The sequence below is a fragment of the Sardina pilchardus genome, chromosome 12 (assembly GCF_963854185.1).
Source record: "Sardina pilchardus chromosome 12, fSarPil1.1, whole genome shotgun sequence".
Lineage (NCBI taxonomy): Eukaryota > Metazoa > Chordata > Actinopteri > Clupeiformes > Clupeidae > Sardina > Sardina pilchardus.
In genome coordinates, this window is record NC_085005.1 from 15,780,695 (window position 1) to 15,798,532 (window position 17,838).

At 42.2% G+C, this 17,838-nt stretch overlaps 3 protein-coding genes across 4 annotated transcripts; all 3 read right to left on the reverse strand.

Annotated features, from left to right (window-relative positions):
- Positions 1 to 459: 459 nt before the first annotated feature.
- On the reverse strand, positions 460 to 4,557 carry LOC134097880 (tapasin-related protein-like). 2 transcript variants are annotated; one of them, XM_062550832.1, is made up of 7 exons: positions 4,433 to 4,557; positions 3,994 to 4,197; positions 3,648 to 3,917; positions 3,193 to 3,525; positions 2,406 to 2,750; positions 2,065 to 2,148; positions 460 to 1,977 (listed from the first exon to the last, which is right to left on the reverse strand). In XM_062550832.1, exons 1-7 carry the CDS (start codon positions 4,470 to 4,472, stop codon positions 1,967 to 1,969), a joined length of 1,287 nt encoding a protein of 428 aa, XP_062406816.1. In that variant the 5' UTR covers positions 4,473 to 4,557; the 3' UTR covers positions 460 to 1,966. The 2 variants fall into 2 exon arrangements, with proteins under 2 accessions (XP_062406816.1, XP_062406815.1); XM_062550831.1 differs by having other exon boundaries at positions 460 to 1,983.
- Positions 4,558 to 5,491: 934 nt separating this feature from the next.
- On the reverse strand, positions 5,492 to 9,217 carry LOC134097896 (tapasin-related protein-like). Its single transcript, XM_062550843.1, has 6 exons — positions 9,075 to 9,217; positions 8,722 to 8,916; positions 8,344 to 8,616; positions 7,913 to 8,242; positions 7,014 to 7,352; positions 5,492 to 6,807 (listed from the first exon to the last, which is right to left on the reverse strand). The coding sequence occupies exons 1-6, from the start codon at positions 9,118 to 9,120 to the stop codon at positions 6,704 to 6,706; spliced, it is 1,287 nt and encodes a 428-aa protein (XP_062406827.1). The 5' UTR covers positions 9,121 to 9,217; the 3' UTR covers positions 5,492 to 6,703.
- Positions 9,218 to 14,083: 4,866 nt separating this feature from the next.
- LOC134097704 (tapasin-related protein-like) lies at positions 14,084 to 17,474 on the reverse strand. The gene is made up of 8 exons (XM_062550646.1): positions 17,358 to 17,474; positions 17,042 to 17,245; positions 16,682 to 16,954; positions 16,247 to 16,576; positions 15,520 to 15,855; positions 14,619 to 14,708; positions 14,508 to 14,524; positions 14,084 to 14,420 (listed from the first exon to the last, which is right to left on the reverse strand). The coding sequence occupies exons 1-8, from the start codon at positions 17,398 to 17,400 to the stop codon at positions 14,400 to 14,402; spliced, it is 1,314 nt and encodes a 437-aa protein (XP_062406630.1). The 5' UTR covers positions 17,401 to 17,474; the 3' UTR covers positions 14,084 to 14,399.
- Between the last annotated feature and the right edge of the window lie 364 nt (positions 17,475 to 17,838).

Below are 17,838 nucleotides of genomic sequence, written 5' to 3' on the forward strand. Positions count from 1 at the left end.
TTTTGACCACTGACCTACTACTTTTCAGAAGCCACAAACAACAGACATAGACTGTACATTAAAAAGGAAAAGGAAAACAAAACCATTCTAAAAATGGCAAATATATATCAGATGCAGAGTGATTTTCTGACATTCAGAGGACAACTTCATTTATACAGTACATCAATAACTTCTAAATAATGTCTGGAGGGAGCTGACACATACAGGTCACTTACATTAGACCACCTGAGTAATATCATCATACAGTCATTATAAGCAACCTTAAGCTTATGCATATCTTTAGTCCATAAGGGAGTAGCCTAAAAGAGAACAATATGACTAATTTTGACATGATAAAAAGGATAAAAAGTCCGCACACCAGTATAGCTCCCAGTGATAGTTTATTGAAGCAACGTTTCGAGCAGTACGCTCGAAACGTTGCTTCAATAAACTATCACTGGGAGCTATACTGGTGTGCGGACTTTTTATCCTTTTTGTATGGCCTTTTCTGAAGTTCCGGCACCCAGGTTGAATAGGATGTGCGTGGATTGTCTACTTTTTATAATTTTGACATGATCTCTGCCCATGTGTAATTTTCTTGCCAACATGTTATTCTGGGCATACTGTATAATAAGCGATCATTATCAGATAACTGATCTGTAATGTAGTGACTCAGATTCAGACTCAGATTCTTCAGTGGTTCCATGTTGGTGGAATGAGTTACCCAGTGCTCTCCGTTCCAGCAACAGCTTTGGATCTTTTAAGAGGGGTCTTAAGGCATATTTATTTAATATGCACTTAGTCCTTTGAGTTTGTGATGTGTTATGGTTTGTATAATAGTATTGTTTTGTTATAATTTGTCTATTGATAGAATTTGAAATTTATTTTGCTATTGTCCTTAAATTTAGCCATACCATGCTTTAGTTATTATTATCATATATAATTAACTGAGTGACTTATTTGATTGCTATTCTCATTTCACTGTTTTATTTCTCATTAGGTTAGTGCTTAAAATTAATGTTCTACTGATAATATTACTATTCTCCCTAGTTTGTAATTGTTCACTGTTAATTTAATTTGTATTGTTATTTATTTGTATGTCGCTTTGGACAAAGGCGTCTGCTAAATAACCATAGCCATAGCCATAGCCATAGCCATAGCCATAGCCATAGCCATATTATGCTATAGACACCAATCACTTGTAACAGATAAAGGAAAAGGTCTGGAAAACAAAGATCTTTGTCCCCTTCTGTCCTTCACATCAAGAGGGCATTCTATTTAGCATTATAGCCTACATTACATATTACGCCTCATTTTCACCCCATATTTCACCCCATATTCAAGGCATATATTCAGTATCTGAAAGCCAGCTGGGAGAGAAAATGGTCATATCACCAGCATGATTTACCAAGGTGTTACCAATTATACAGACAGTTTTGCAGCCTGTCAATTGGTTGGATAACTTGTTCATGTACAGGTTGAAGAGAGCTGGTGAGAGTAGCCCCATCATACCCCATATAAAACTTGTGCAGAAGGTTGAATCATAGAAATGTCCCCAATGTGGCAAATTTCAAAGCTTTTATATGGTTCTAGGGACGGCCAGAGACATTCTAGCCAGAAGAAGATGATCGAAGAAGCAGTTTTCCCAGTCTATAAAACTGCTTTTAGCTGCATATTTGTGCAGGCTGGGTAAACCCTGCCTGACCTTCCGGCAAATTGGGATTTTGCCTGGCAGCTCAGGCTGGAAACCTGCACATCTATCTCCCCTGCATGCTTCCTGTCCACAGCCTTTGTGTCCAATCACAAGCTAGCTTATCCACAAGGCACACCGGATCGTTGGTCTGATTGGCTGAGGGACTATCCATGCGTATAGAGTCGTTTGAACGATGTCCATTGATCACGCCTCTTGTGCAGTAGAAAACCCAGACTCCCCATACTAATGTTCAATCTTATGGTTGTAACCAGACTATATTTGTGGGGATGAGTCTTATGCTTTTCCTGCAACTGAAAAAGTAATACGTTAGTACAACTTATATTGTGCTGTCACAAAATGAATGAAAGTAAAACAGAAAGCTGTTTATGTACCTGCATGTCGTCTGGACAGTAGCAAAGCCAGGATTCCAATTATACTCAAAAGAGGAGGTAGGTACCATATATATGAATCCTTTCCTGTTAGGACATGTAACACCTCACAATTAGATTTTCTTTACTGGTTGCTTACATGACGAAATCGACATTCACTAGTAAATATTAACACACCTAAAAGGGAAAATCTTTTTTTTGCAGTGAACTAGGCCATAAAAATATACTGTAGTGTACAGATAAGAACAGGAAAGGACATTACAAGGACTTTAGTTTAGAATCCTGCATTATTTAATATGTACAGTTTAAATCATAAATCAGATTGAGACAGTATAGGTACTAACTTGTGACACTGAGGGTGAAGCTCTTCCGGATGGGCATTTGCAGAGCTTTGTGAGACACTCTGCATGTGTAGAGGTACCCAGAGTCCTGGAGGGTGGGCCTGAGCAGGAAATAGGCGATGCTGGAGTAGGTGCCATCCGGGTTGTGGCGATGGCTAGGGAATTTGACAATACCTAGAGTATTCAGCACTTCAAACACGTGACTCGTTCCTGGGTTAACAGACTTCCTCACCCATTCCATGTGCACGTCCAGGGGGTAGTAGCCTTTCGCCTCACAATCCACCCTCTGCAACTCCCCCTCAGACAGAGACACCTCAGAGTTCACATTCAGGGACACAAAGGGAGGCTCTGAAAGACAGAGCGCTGTGGTGATTGGCAAATCTACACAATCATGAAGCAAAGGATAAAAGGCTGCAAATTCTGCTTAATTCCGACATGCTGCTCAAGCAATAAAAGTAACCTTAAAAGTAAAGTTTGAAAGGTGAAAGGTTGATAACTATGGTGAAAGGTTGATAAATCTACAGCCAACAAATTGCACCTGTCCCTATTAACAAGTTGTGATTCACTGGAATGGTGTAGGCCAGTCCAAGCCCATTTACAAGATGCTATAGTGTTTTGAGCACATACACTGGAAAAACATGAGGATGAGAGAATTTCACTAAAATTCAACTAAAAGTGTATTGAATCAAGTGTTTAATAAATGCAAAAAGTGTAGCCTACTGTAAACAAGCACCAATCCTTTGATTAAATGTTTTTGAGTCATGTTTTTATTTTCGTAAGAGTCTCTCACCCTTGATTTCCACGGGGATGTTGCAGCTGCCTGAGAGTGGAGGTATGTGCAAAGAGCAGACATAGGTGCCCTCACTGGTTTCTCTTGTAAGGGGAATCTTGAGAGACGCATCTCCCTTAGCAATGGCCTTCACAGACACGCCACTGCCCTCGCTTTGGCCGGTGTGGCTGGCGTAGCTGAAGAGCTTGGTCGTGGGATAACCGTTGCGCTGCAGGTACCACTCTACAGTGAGGTGGGCTGCCTTGTGGTCTACAGCAAACTCACAGTTCAGCGTCTGCTCCTCCATCAGGGCAACCACCACAGAGGGGGTGTTGCTGAACATCAACACCACAGCTGGGCAGGCACAAAAACAGAGACATGCGGAAAGGCATAAACAGTATGAGTATGGTGTTATAACACTACCACCTGTTATTATCATACTCTGTTCTCTAAACACACAGCAACATCGACTTTACCTGTAGTGGTGATTATGTCTCTATCTGCAATTGGACTCCACTGTAAGTTTGGCTGCATAACATCGGGAACACTGGGACTATGTCTGAGGAAAGAAGTGATGACAAAATGTCCCTCTGTGTGGCGCAGTGTGCAGGTAAACCAGTTGTCGTGCTCCTGGGCTCCCATGCTGGGCCAGCGTACCGGCGAAGCGCCCGTACGGTACCTGCGCACCTCGCATTGAAGAGTGTCCAATCCCTCTTTCATGTACCGTCGCATGTCCACCTTGGAGGCTGAGACCCACAAATTGATGTGTTAGTTAGCGTGGTGTATGACACGAGAAGGACACGTTATGTTGAACAGACTAACCTGTGGCGAGGAAGGTTATTAAATCCGAACGCACTGGCCTGTCTCCGGGATTGCCAAACTGCAGTCCAGCATTTCGATGTTGATATTTTGTTTCCGATATGTTCATCTTCTTCCCTAAAACGAGTTCCTCGACGATCACAACATGTTCGTCAATAAACTCGCATGGCAGCCAGCGAACCTCATGTTTAGACTGGGAGAGAACAGCTGTAAAACCAAATAAATAGGCTATGTCAGACGTGATTACTGTAGGCTACATAGCCTAATCTACAACAGTCTACAGCCAACAAATCGATTAGGTCTTAAAAGAGGTAGGCTAGATTAACAATTCAACTCAATCAATGAAAAATGGCACAAAAACAAGCTCATAACACACACACACACACACACACACACACACACACACACACACACACACACACACACACACACACACACACACCTGTCAAAACCACGGAAAGGAGAGCACATATCAGAACCATGGCGATTTAAATTCAATCTCATTTTCAAATTCATTTTCAAAACGGCACATATAAGCTACCCATTCAAAGAGCCCAACAACAGCAAATATCTATATAGCTATCTGTGTACCTACACCATACAGGCTATCTAAACTTTCGCTTTCACTTACAGAACTTACAGCGTCGCGCTTTAACGTCACCGCAATACAGCCATCTTTTTTGGCGACGTCATGTTTAGCGAACATCGCCATTTCACCAGTGAAAAACGACTGTAGTCTGTGACAACTGCATGTTTGCGCATTTCAGATAATGCGTTCTAAAATTGCTGGACGTGTCTGCATGTAGGCCTAGTCCTAAATTATGATGCAAATGTGTTGTATCTCCATTTATTATCATATGGATGGCTATGCTCTTTTCCTCCATGTCCCAGATCGCTGCATTCCACAATTGTGGCGACGAAGTTATCGTCAATTGTGTGTAAAACATATTAACATCACACACATACACACACACACACACACACACACACACACACACACACACACACACACACACACACACACACACACGCACACACATTCTGTACCGCTTTTAATTAGCAGTATTTATGTAGTTTTTATCCAGTGCAATCTGTACAGAACCATTCTTGATCATAACCAGTGCATTATATGTTTAGCATATTCTTTTTATTTTTTATAGGCTTATGTGTATTTTTTTTTTTACTATTTACTGCTCTTATATTTATACCTTATGAGTTGACAGCACCTTCAATCACACTGTAGCAGCCTACCTTTGAAAGGTGGCAATGACAATAAAGGTGAAGTGGCAATGACAATAAAGACTATCTAGTCAGAAGGGAAAAAAATAGTATAATACAGGTGGACATATTCACCTATCTACAATTACTTGTAGGCTACACACTTTTAGAGATCAATCTCACTTTGAGATTATGATTTCAAGAGACTGCAAAAACAAAAGTTGTGTAATGTGTGAAATAAACTCATATAGTGATCTGTCACACAATCAAGCTGTCGCACAAGTTATGGAAATGGAAGTATCAAATTATAGGTTATATTCTTGCAGAAGTGTCCAAAAGGTTAAAGTTCTTACAAAAAAATACAACTGTCAAAGCAATGGCAAAATATTGAATTCCTTCTTTGTCATTTTCCCTCAAGGTGTACATAGAAAACTGCTGAAAAGGTTGAAGCATGGGAATGATTCTATATATATATAAAAAATATCTACTTTTAGACTGCCATATGGTTCTAGGGAAGGCCAGACATCCTAGTCAGAAGAAAAAGATGATGCATCATGATAAGAATGAGCAGAGTATATTTCTCAGTCCATAAAACAACATTTTAGTTACATTCATTCATTCATTATTTTGGAAGTTCATTGAGTAGCCTAGTCCTCATTTTCCGTGAAGCCAAGATAAAATAAAAAGTGAGAACACCTAAAAGCGCCCCGGCAGCATGCCAGACGGAGCAGCGAAAGACGCCTATAAATCTTTGGTACATAGAACACGCATGACATAACACACAGTAAAATATTAATAATTAATAATATTAAATATAATAAAACAGTAAAAAATACAAATCACTGTGTTAGTCCAGTTGGTTAAATTTAACCAAGTGAAAAATGTCCATAGACAACAGTACTGTGTGAATCAGTGCATATAGTGTCTTTGAACAGACCAACCCAGTGAATTAGTTGGTAGTCTGTGGAGCATAGGTAAGGTAAAAGTAAAGTATGCCTAAACATTTCTAGCACAAGAGACCATTCCAAGTGTTTTACTCAAAGACGTAGATAAAGAAAACAAACAAAGTCAAGTCCATGGACAATGGTGCCTCTCATGCCGTAGGTGTGAGAGGCACCAGAACAGTCCTTTGGCCATCTGTAGAGCTCTGGAAACACAGATCTGAAGTCTGGGCCGTCTGGTCAGAGCAGCCTGGAGTAGACGCTAGAAATCCAACTCGCAGATAGGCAACTCTTGGTGGACCCCAGATAGCGATGGATTCAGTCCTGAATACCTGTTCTGGTAAAGGGCCAGTCTTTTTGGTTAGTCAAATGACCTCTCTGACTATTGCGCTGGCATCTTCCACATAAGCGGTTCTTGAGGACAGTAACATTGATGATAACGTTAGCGACGTTATCATGAGAACACCGGTAGCAAAGTTATAATATGTTAGTACATTGCTGAACATGCAATGCGTAAAATAAACCTATTGTACTGAAAACCGTCAGAAAATAAATTAAAGTAAAACAGGAAGCTGTTTGCGTAGTTTGGACTGCAGCAAAGCCAGGATTCCAATCATAGCCAGAAAAGGAGGTAGGTACCACAGATGTGAATCCTTCTCTGTCAGGAGGAGACAACAGAAAGAGTCAACAATTTTATTTTCTTCACTGGTTGCTTACATAACGTTAAAAATTCATAATGCACAGCATAGAAATAGACATAAGATAAGAGCAGGAAAGTCAGGAAATTAAAATAAGCTCAAATCCTGCACAATTTAATATGTAGAGTTTTAATTGTAAGTTAGAGACTGAGGGCAAGGTACTTACCCGTGACACTGAGGGTGAAGCTCTTCCGGATGGGCATTCGCAGGGCATCGTGAGACACTCTGCACGTGTAGCGATACCCAGAGTCCCGGAGTGTGGGCTTGAGCAGGAAATAGGCAGTGAGGGTGTAGGTGCCGTCCGGGTTGTGGCGGTGGTCGGAGAACTTGACGACCTTCAGCACCTCGGGTGTATGGCTTGCTCCCGGGGTAAGAGACTCCTTCAACCACTCCATGTGCACATCCAGGGGGTAGTAGTCTTTTGCTTCACAATTCACCCTCTGCAACTCCCCCTCAGACAGAGACACCTCAGAGTTCACATTCAGGGACACATGGGGAGGCAGGGCTGCTCGATTATGGCAAAAATCAAAATCATGATTATTTTTGGTCAACATTGTTATCACAATTATTTCACAATTATTCAGGGGGGGGTACATTAGCCTTATGAAGGCAAATAACTCATATAACTTCAATAAGTTGAATATATACTTATTCATAACAGCACATATTGCAGATGTATTACATTGTGATTAGCCTATATACTGGTATGTGGCATGTTCAGGTATTTTGAATTCAATCCATGCTTGTAGGCTTGGTCTGCTTGGATCTGCACTAGATGGCTCTCAACAGAAGCATATTACCAGCTTTTCTTTTTCTCCTGTCTTACATCTTCTCATTAGTTATATTTGCTTGGCACTCTGCTTCAACTGCCACACCAGCAATAAAAAAAACGTACAACCAGAAAATGGCTGTCCCCATAAGCAGGTTCTGCAATGCATTTGTGTATGACACTGGAACTGGTATGACTGGAATAGTGTTGTGCTTCTACCCGGGTAAATATGCGGGTGACTTATACTGTAGAAGTCATGTGAGTTCATTTGAGTTCTTTCCGTAAGAGTCTCTCACCCATGATGTGCAGGTCCATGCTGTGGCCGCCGGAGAGTGGAGGTACGTGCACAGAGCAGACGTAGGTGCCCTCACTGGTTTCCCTTGTAAGGGGGATCTTGAGCGACGCGTCTCCCCTGGCGATGGCCTTCACAGACACACCACTGCCCTCAGTCTGGCCCGTGCGGCTGGAGTAGCTGAAGAGCTTTGAGTGCTGGCCTTTGCGCTGCAGGTGCCACTCCACAGTGAGGTGGGCCGACTTGTGGTCTACAGCAAACTCACAGTTCAGGCTCTGTTCCTTCATCAGGCCGACCTCCAGAGAGGGGGTATGGGTCAATACCATCATTACAGCTGGCCACAAAAATAGAGAAATGTGAAGTTATCTCTGATATGATCAATTAGCCATATGATCTACCCCACTACCACACACCCATCATGGTGATGACACTGACCTGAGGTGGTGATTGTGTCTCTATCTGCAACTGGAACCCACTGCTGGAAGTCTGGCTGCACAACATTGGGAGCAATGGGACTGTGTCTGAGGAAATAAGTGATAACGAAGAGCCCCTCTGTGTGGCGCAGTGTGCAGGTAAACCAGTTGTCGCGCTCCTGGGCTCCCATGCTGGGCCAGCGTACCGGCGAAGCGCCCGTGCGGTACCGACGCAACTCGCATTGAAGAGTGTCCAATCCATCTTTAAGGTACCACTGCATGTCCACCTTAGAGGCTGAGACCCACAAATATATTTTCAGTTGGCGTAGTAGGCTACACGTAATAGGACAATGATGCTTTATGTTGAACAGACAGATAGGCTAGTTAGAGGCAAACTAACCTGTAACAAGGAAGGTTATTAACTCCGAATGCACTGGACGGTCTCCGGGCTTGCCAAACTGCAGTCCAGCATCTCGAAGTTGATATTTTGTTACCGATACATTAATCTTCTTCCCTTGAAATAGTTCCTCGACGATCACAGCATGTTGTTCAATAAACTCGCATGGCAGCCAACGAACCTCACTCGAGATAACAACTGTAAAACCAAATAAATACATGTCAGAGTCAGACGTATTTTACAATAAACAGCCAAAAAACGATTCGGCCGGAGGAGGTAGGCTATTAAAAACACAACTAAACCGATAGCAAACTGGCATGGCACAAAAACAAGTGCATATAACATCAAAGTCTGACCTGTCAAATACACGGGAAGAAGTAGAGCACCAAATATCAAAACCATGATGATTTAAGTTAGCCTACTTCAAACAAGCTAGAGCCCAACAGGTGTTGCTGTTAACTCTGTTAATTCAAAAACTTCCGGATTAGGTTACAGAGCTCTTTTGGAAAAGGCATACCTGCGTGTCAAAGACGTGCGTAATTTTTGCCGCAGACACACATAAAGTAGCCTGGAAAACCAGCGCCAATTGCTGGTTTATCAGGCTACACATAAAGCGCTTCGGGCGCTAAATCCTTCCGCAATGGAGCGTGGTAAAGTTGGTTTTATATTGGATGTTGGATATTCGACACATTCGAAAAACCTATTCAGCACTGGCTACAAGGGACACATTTGTGTCAAACCAACGTGCATGTGTTACTACAAGGCTTGCCTACATAACACAAAGCTTCATTTGTCAAAAAAACTTTTTAAAAAAACTTTTTAAATTTTTAATGTTGATACATGCTTTTTAATCTATTCTGCGACTTCATTTTTTGACTTACCCATGTCAAACCACATATGGTGAAATCAGCTAACTGCCCCACACATAACACAAAGCTTATTTTCTCCAAAAAACAACCTTTGATTTTATACAACTTTTAAATGTTCAAATGCTATAAATCTATTGTGCGGTCTGACCTTTTGACCTACACATGTCAAAACACATATGGTGAACTCGGCTAGCTCTCCTACACATAACACAAAGCTTAATTTCTAAAAAAAAAAAAACAGTGTTTGATTTTATATATTTTTTAATGTAAAAACCATGCTTGAAATGCTTTAAATCTATTCTGCAGCTTGACCTTTTCGCCTACCCATGTCAAAACTCATCTGATGATCTCAACTAACTGCCCCACACATAACACAAAGCTTTTTTTCCCCAAAAACCCACCCTTTGATTTTATACCATTTTTTAATGTGAAAAAAAGGCTATAAATCTATTCAGCGGCTTGACCTTTTCGCCTACCCATGTCAAAACACATCTGATTATCTCAACTACCTGCCCCACACATAACACAAAGCTTTTTTTTCCAAAAAAAACCCCCACCCTTTGATATTATACTATTTTTTATGTAAAATAACAAACACACACACACACACACATTTCTAAATCTGTTCATGAATGACCATGGACTTTTTTTGATATTATACAACATTTCTTACATAATGACAACTGGGGGATATAAAAGAAGGTGTCTCAGGAAGAACACTTCATCAAACTACTACTACTACTACTACCACCACTACCAGCACTGCTACTAATACTACTACTACTGCAGGTGCTGCTGTTGCTACTGCTTGAGAAACAAAGTGCTCTTAAAGATGAGGGTCGTCATCCCACTGCTGGTGCTGCTGTTCTCCATGTGTGGAGCTCAGACTCAGAGCACCCAGACTGAAGTTCAGACTGAGAGCCAGAGCACTGGGGCTGCTGCTGCTGCAGTCACTACTACACTGGACGTCTCTGCAGAGCTCAGGGAACTCAGAGACATGGTGGTGGAGCTGAGAGTGCTGCTGACTGTCACACAGAATGAGTTACAGAGCACCAAGGCTGAACTGTTGAAGAAAATGGAGACAGAAAATGATGCCCAAGACACTGAGCTGACCGCTGTGAAGACTGAAATGATGAACCTGATCAAGGAAAATGCAGGACAAGATTCCAGACTGGCTGCCAGTGAGACTGAGGTGGAGTCTCTGGGAAGGGTGAATGCAGTACAAGACACAGAGCTTATGGCTGTAAAAATCAGATTGGCTGCCAGTGAGACTGAAGTGATGAATCTGAGGAATGCAACTGCAGATCAGACAGCTGATCTGAGGTCAGTTACCGAGAGACTGGTAGCCACTGAGACTGACATGGAGCATGTGAAGAAAGACACTGCAGTCCAACACACAGACCTGACCACCATGAAGACTGAAGTGATGAACCTGAAGATGGAAACTGCAGCACAAGAGACCAGACTGGCTGCCAGTGAGACTGAGGTGGAGAACCTGAAGATGGAAACTGCAGCACAAGAGGCAGAGCTGTCAGCAGTGAATACCAGACTGGAAGACACTGAGACTGAAGTAGAGAATCTGAAGAAAGAGATCACAGAGCAACCCAAGGTGGCATTCTCAGCAGGGCTGGGTAAAGGAGACATAGAGTCTGGGAACAAAGACTTGAACTTGGTCTTCACTAAAATCATCACTAATAGTGGAGAGGCCTACAGCAACACGACAGGTTTCTTCACAGCTCCAGTCAGGGGAGTCTACTACTTCAGATTCACTGTTGTGGATTTTCTACACTCACAAAGGATGCACATTATAATGGCTAAGAATGAAGAGTTTGTTATGAGTTTATATGAGTATGATACTGATGGACAGGCCACCTATCTTTCTGGGGGCGTTGCTCTGCAGCTGGAGGAGGGAGATGAAGTTAACATGTGAATCCCTGCAGGCCACAGCCTCTATGATAGTGGTAATTATCACAGCATCTTCAGTGGTTTCCTGCTCTTTCCTCTCAGAAGGGAACACAAGGCTGAATTGTTTATGTTGAACTGAATAATACATAAATGAGCATGAGCAAATAAACCATGCTTAAATTGCAACTCTTCTGTGTCATCACTGGAAATACTGAGCAATGCTGCCTTTTTATTTGGTCAAATTGTCATATATCTCTGAAGAAGTAAGATGGATATTTGTTACACCTTCCTTATTTCGGGATCAAAAGTATATATACTGTACTTATACTTTTATCTGTTTTAAGGCCAACACTCACTGATGGCGTCGATGTGCATCAATTAATGCCAGAGATTAGAACTCCATTACTTTTAGCGGCGCAAAGCCCACTGGCAGCATCTGACGTGCGTCGATGCCAAAGTTTTCAAAAAAGTTCTCTCTCGAGTGTCAAATCCATACATTAAACAACAAAGAGTTAAGGCCATCACAACTATCAGTGGCATCCTCTAGTGAACCTGGAAGAAGTTGGCTGTTTTGAAGTCCAGCCCCCCTAAGACCAGCACATATGCTTCACTTCACTGGCAGGGATACGTGATTGACAGGCAGGTAGACACACACTCTAATCAGACTCTAATCAGACATTTTTACCTTTTAATGCTGATTCAGCAGACACAAGTCGTCCACATTTCAGACATTAGACTGCAGGGTCTTCAATTACTGTAATGGATGTACTAACCTCACGCACGGTACACATCAGGATGATTAAGAATGAAGAGCAGGTCATGTATATTTGAGACTGACAATGATGGAAACCACATCCTCTGTGAGGGAAACACAAGGCACAACTGCTTACAGTATGTGAATAAATATAAGCTCATCACTTGCAAATGTAAACCGTTCTGTGTCATCATTGCAAATACTGAGCAATTCTGCCCCTTTCTTTTGTCAGAGTGTCATGAATGTGAGAAAAGACATGACAGAGGCATGCATATTGACATCTATCACTAGGATAGATGGATACTTAGAGTCTGGGAATACTGAGCTGAACTTGGTCTTCACTAAAGTCATACAGTATGTTGGACAGGCCTACAGCAGCACGACAGGCTTCTTTACAGCTCCAGTCAGGGGAGTCTACTACTTCAGATTCAATATCATGGATATACCAAGGTCACGCTATATGGGGATCAAGATGTTTATGAATGACAATCATGTCATGTATTTGTGGAGAGATCATACAGATGGAATGCCCGCCTATCTGTCCAGTGGTGTGGCTCTGCAGCTGGAGGAGGGAGATGTAGTTAACATGCGACTTATGATCCTCGTAATGTCTCCACCTTCTGTGGCTTCCTGCTCTTTCGTCTCTGAATGGAACACACTGCCCAACATGATGTTGATGCTGACCACTCATGAATAAAGTTCAAATGATTATGAGCAAATAAACCCTGTTATAATACTGTATGTTAGCACATTGCTGAACATGCCATGTCTAAAATAAATGTATTGTGCTGAGACCTATCACAAAATATCAGTAACAGGAGGAGGCTGCTTCAGAAATCTGGACAGAATTAAGTCCAGTCGAGTGGCATTATTCATTAACAATGTGGACAGACTGTCCACAGAGACCTTGGCCGGGTTTCCCAGATTCTTTAAGAAGCTCTAAAGTGCTAACGGCTATAAGAACTTCTTAGGAGCGCTCTAAGAACGTTCTAAGAATGCTCCTAAGAAGTTCATAGCACTTAAGAGCTTCTTAATGAATCTAGGAAGCCCGGCCCTTGTCAATTTCAAAAGCATCTGGAATAACATGTTTGTCTTTATAACTTATTTACAATTACCGAGTCATCAACCTGACACACTAGGCAACTTATGAACCAGACTGACAGCAACTGTTTTAAAAGGCAGTATTAAAGTATTTTAAAAGGCTTGTTTTCTGTAGGCCTACTTTGTAACTAGCCTGGTTATGAAAGTAAATCAAGCACAAGACAATGTGTATCTAAATGTTCTGAACCATCTGGCATTGTATGATGAGATCCAGAATGTCATGAAGTCACCCCATTTTCTGTTTTATTCTGGTTTCCTTCATTGGTGCAACCACATCAAGAGCAGCTGTAAAGCCCAAGCCCCATCAACGTCACTGCTTTCCAAAACGTCAAACCAGTCCCTCTGGGAAAGCTTCTCTTTAATCTCTCCAGCTGTGTAACGTTTTGTGCATCTGTACCGAATAGAACTATGGGTACCGGTCATCAACTACGATTTCCCTTGTTCCCTTGTTTCTATTTTAAAACATTAGCAGGTACTTTTGTCCAAAACAACATAGTTACATTTTAAAAACCAAGGACAAGAAGCAAAATACACCATAGAGGTAGTTCAACTTTTCAGCAGGCTGCCCTCACTTTGCTGCTTTACATATACTGCATACTATATACTAATATAGTATACATGTAGTGTACATATATACTAAAATAAAACATTAAAAAATAAATAAGAATGTATGCTTTGCAACGTCTACTCGGGACTCTCAGGTACTGTCACCAGTGATTCAACTCAAAACTGGCTGTGAAGAAATTAAATATATTTATTGAACATAAATAAGCATTGCAAACATCAGTAGGCTAAAACAGTTTCATTGATTCCTTTAATCCAAAATTAAAAATGGATCAGTCATCTTCCAAATTGTTAACTACCACTGTCATAGTGAGCGTTGTACTTTAATTGATCCAAGGAATCCAAAGGTATTTCACTTTTGTCAGCCAACTCAAAAGTGCATAAACTCCAACATTAACCCGCTGTTGGAGTGCTTCAAGTGTGAACAGAATCAAGGGATTTTCCGCAATCAGTATGCCACATTTTAAAACTCTTCTTACTCTTCAGTTCTAGGCGCGGCCATACACACCCTAATCAAAAGAAGAAAAATATTAGCCATAATCAGCAAAGGTAGAACATATTTGACAGTCTAAACTTTTTGTAGATATGGATCTTACCTTAGGTGCTTTTGGTACTGTAAAAACAACAACATATGTAATGAGGGAAATAAACTCATATTGTGATCTGTCACAAAATCAATACAAGTAAAATACTGGCTGTTAATTTACCTGCACGTCGTCTGGACCACAGGAAAGCAAAGACTCCAAGTCCAAGTATGGACAGAATAAGAGGCAGGTACCACAGATACGAATCCTTCTCTACAATGTCAAGAAAACAAAACACAACAGCTCTATTTTCTTTACTGGTGGTTTCGGACATGAGTAGATTTTAGTATAGAATGAGACAGACACAGAGCAGGGCGTGATTTACCGAAACCTTCTCAATGCTACGTTGTTCGTTAGTTATATACCTTAAGATTTAGACATGTTATCTGAAACGTAGTGTAGTAGTAGTGTCTATAAGTCACACATTCATGAAAGTTCTTTTAGACTGTTTTTAGCATAACAATTTACATTCTCAACTGTGCAAAAGAAGGACAAATGTGTAGGCCTACAGTATGTGTGTTTTATGAAGAGTATGAGAGTGCAAACAAGTGTTGTGATGTGCGTTAATTAAGTGCTCATGGCTTTGATTGAACGGACACGCGTCAAACAGGGCAGAAGGTGCAGCAAATGAGCTGGTAAAGATGAACGGATAAAGTATTCTTATCACCTGCGCTGTCAATGCCCATTGAACAAATCTCACACATGCTCCAGACTAGATGAATAACAATAATTGATGCTAGAAATGTGGATTCAGCCTCTTCAGGGATACCTTATGGCAGTTAGTATACAGTAAAAATGACCCTTAAGAGAGTTTGGAAAACATTGCCTACAAAAGTAAACAACTTTAGCCAGGTATACCTTTGAAGTCTTCCTTAAAAAAAGACAATGTTATCAGGAAACTTGACCCAGGAAAGCAGACATTACAACCTTCTTCGGACGTCTCATGCAAAAATGGAGCAATATAAACCAACAGTTTTTACTCCTCTCAGACACCCCCCCCCACTCCCCCTCAGAGACTACTAACCCGTGACAATGAGGTTGAAGCTCTTCCGGATGGGCATTCGCAGGGCATCGTGAGACACTCTGCACGTGTAGCGGTACCCAGAGTCCCGGAGTGTGGGCTTGAGCAGGAAATAGGCAGTGAGGGTGTAGGTGCCGTCCGGGTTGTGGCGGTGGTTGGAGAACATGACCACCTTCAGCACCTCGGGCATGCGGCTCGCTCCCGGGGTGAGAGACTCCTTCAGCCACTCCATGTGCACATCCAGGGGGTAGAAGCCCGCCGCCTCACAATCCACCCTCTGCAACTCCCCCTCGGACAGAGACACCTGAGAGTTCACATTCAGGGACACACGAGGAGGCTCTGAAAAAAAACAGAATGTTGTGGTGATTGGCAAATCTACAGAATCATGAGACGCAGGACAAAAGGCCGCAGCTTCTGCCTAATTCAGAAGTGCTGCTCAAGAAAAACATGACAATCATTAAAGAAATGGTTCTTCGTTCAGACAAATGGCTGCTGATGCACTATTCAACAGCGGACTCGGGCGACTGCACTACTGCAGCCATCCTTTTCATGCTTCTGAAAGAACATTTTGAATGGCTGATACAGTGTATGACTTGGTCAAAGTCATGCTGTTTACCATTTAGGATTGTGCTGAATTAGATTAATGATACATTGAATTATAACAAAGGACATCCTCTGACTGTTTATTACATTTTTTTGAGTTATGTTTTTTTCTGTAAGAGTCTCTCACCCATGATGTTCAGGGTGATGTCATGGCCGCCGGAGAGTGGAAGCACGTGCACAGAGCAGACGTAGGTGCCCTCACTGGTTTCCCTTGTAAGGGGGATCTTGAGCGACGCGTCTCCCCTGGCGATGGCCTTCACAGACACACCACTGCCCTCAGTCTGGCCCGTGCGGCTGGAGTAGCTGAAGAGCTTTGAGCGTTGACCTTTGCGCTGCAGGTGCCACTCCACAGTGAGGTGGGCCGACTTGTGGTCTACAGCAAACTCACAGTTCAGGCTCTGTTCCTTCATCAGGCCGACCTCCAGAGAGGGGGTGTTGGTCAACACCATCATTACAGCTGGCCACAAAAATAGAGAAATGTGAAGAGAGTTATCTCTGATATGACCAATTAGCCATATGATCTATCCCACTACCACCCACCCATTATGGTGATGACACTGACCTGAGGTGGTGATTGTGTCTCTATCTGCAACTGGAACCCACTGCTGGAAGTCTGGCTGCACAACATTGGGAGCAATGGGACTGTGTCTGAGGAAATAAGTGATAACGAAGAGCCCCTCCGTGTGGCGCAGTGTGCAGGTAAACCAGTTGTCGCGCTCCTGGGCTCCCATGCTGGGCCAGCGCACCGGCGAAGCGCCCGTGCGGTGCCTGTGCAGCTCACATTCAAGAGTGTCCAATCCCCCTTTAAAGTGCCGTCGCACGTCCACCTTAGAGGCTGAGACACATTTAAAAGAGATTTGTCATTTGGCGCAGTGCACGCATTAAAAAGAGGACACTTCCTGATGAACCAATCTTAGCTTACCCGTGACAAGGAAGGTTATTATCTCCGAATGCACAGGACTATCTCCGGGCTGACCAAACTGCAATACAGCATCTCGAAGTTGATATCTTGTTTCATTTACTCTCATCGGTTTCCCCAGGACTATTTCCTCGACTATATGGACTTGTTCGTCTCTAAACCGACATGGCAGCCAACGAACATCATCAATAGATTGTGAGACAGCAGCTGCAAAAGCAAATGAAAAACATTCGCTTAGAACACAAGCAACGTCAACGAGTTAGAAGGCTGCAATTAGTCACTCACAACACACACGCAAACAAAAAAGGTATAGGCCTACCTGTGAAAAACACGGAAAAAAGACCATAAAGGAGGGAAGTCATAGTGATCTAAGTTGCTTTATCCAAGCCATAGTCATACGTGTAGGTCATTTCACAAACTTTCACTTTCTCTTTCGTTCAGCGAACCCCCGATTCGCTTCACTAAAAGTATAGTGGGCGTGACCAAGCCATCATTCGGTGGCCTATCACGTATGTAACGCAGTATGGTGCATTAGATATTCTAATTATTCGTTTTCTTAATCACGATTCATATGCCGTTACATTTGTGCCTCAATTATGAGCGCAGATTGGAGCAATATTGAGCGCAGAAACATATTTTGAGCAAGCACACAAATTATATTTAGAGGAAAAATTAAACTTGAGCACAAATAATTTGTAATGGAGCAAACGGGAATCAATTCTGTGGTAAACAAATGTCTTTGTGTATTCGCTATGGTCAACATGTATGCGCAACAACAGCCCCCCTCTAATTCCGATTCA

Coding starts and splice junctions, on each gene's coding strand:
- LOC134097880 (XM_062550831.1), bottom strand. CDS start 4,472: ATGGTTCTGATATGTGCTCTCCTTTCCGTGGTTTTGACAG. Junction 3,918..3,993: donor AATAACCTTCCTCGCCACAG/GTTAGTCTGTTC, acceptor TGTGGGTCTCAG/CCTCCAAGGTGGACATGCGA. Junction 2,751..3,192: donor CATCCCCGTGGAAATCAAGG/GTGAGAGACTCT, acceptor TCTGTCTTTCAG/AGCCTCCCTTTGTGTCCCTG.
- LOC134097896 (XM_062550843.1), bottom strand. CDS start 9,120: ATGGTTTTGATATTTGGTGCTCTACTTCTTCCCGTGTATTTGACAG. Junction 8,917..9,074: donor TCTTCCCGTGTATTTGACAG/GTCAGACTTTGA, acceptor TTGGTTTTACAG/TTGTTATCTCGAGTGAGGTT. Junction 7,353..7,912: donor CATGGACCTGCACATCATGG/GTGAGAGACTCT, acceptor ATAATCGAGCAG/CCCTGCCTCCCCATGTGTCC.
- LOC134097704 (XM_062550646.1), bottom strand. CDS start 17,400: ATGACTTCCCTCCTTTATGGTCTTTTTTCCGTGTTTTTCACAG. Junction 17,246..17,357: donor TTTTTCCGTGTTTTTCACAG/GTAGGCCTATAC, acceptor TTGCTTTTGCAG/CTGCTGTCTCACAATCTATT. Junction 16,577..16,681: donor AGACACAATCACCACCTCAG/GTCAGTGTCATC, acceptor TTTTGTGGCCAG/CTGTAATGATGGTGTTGACC.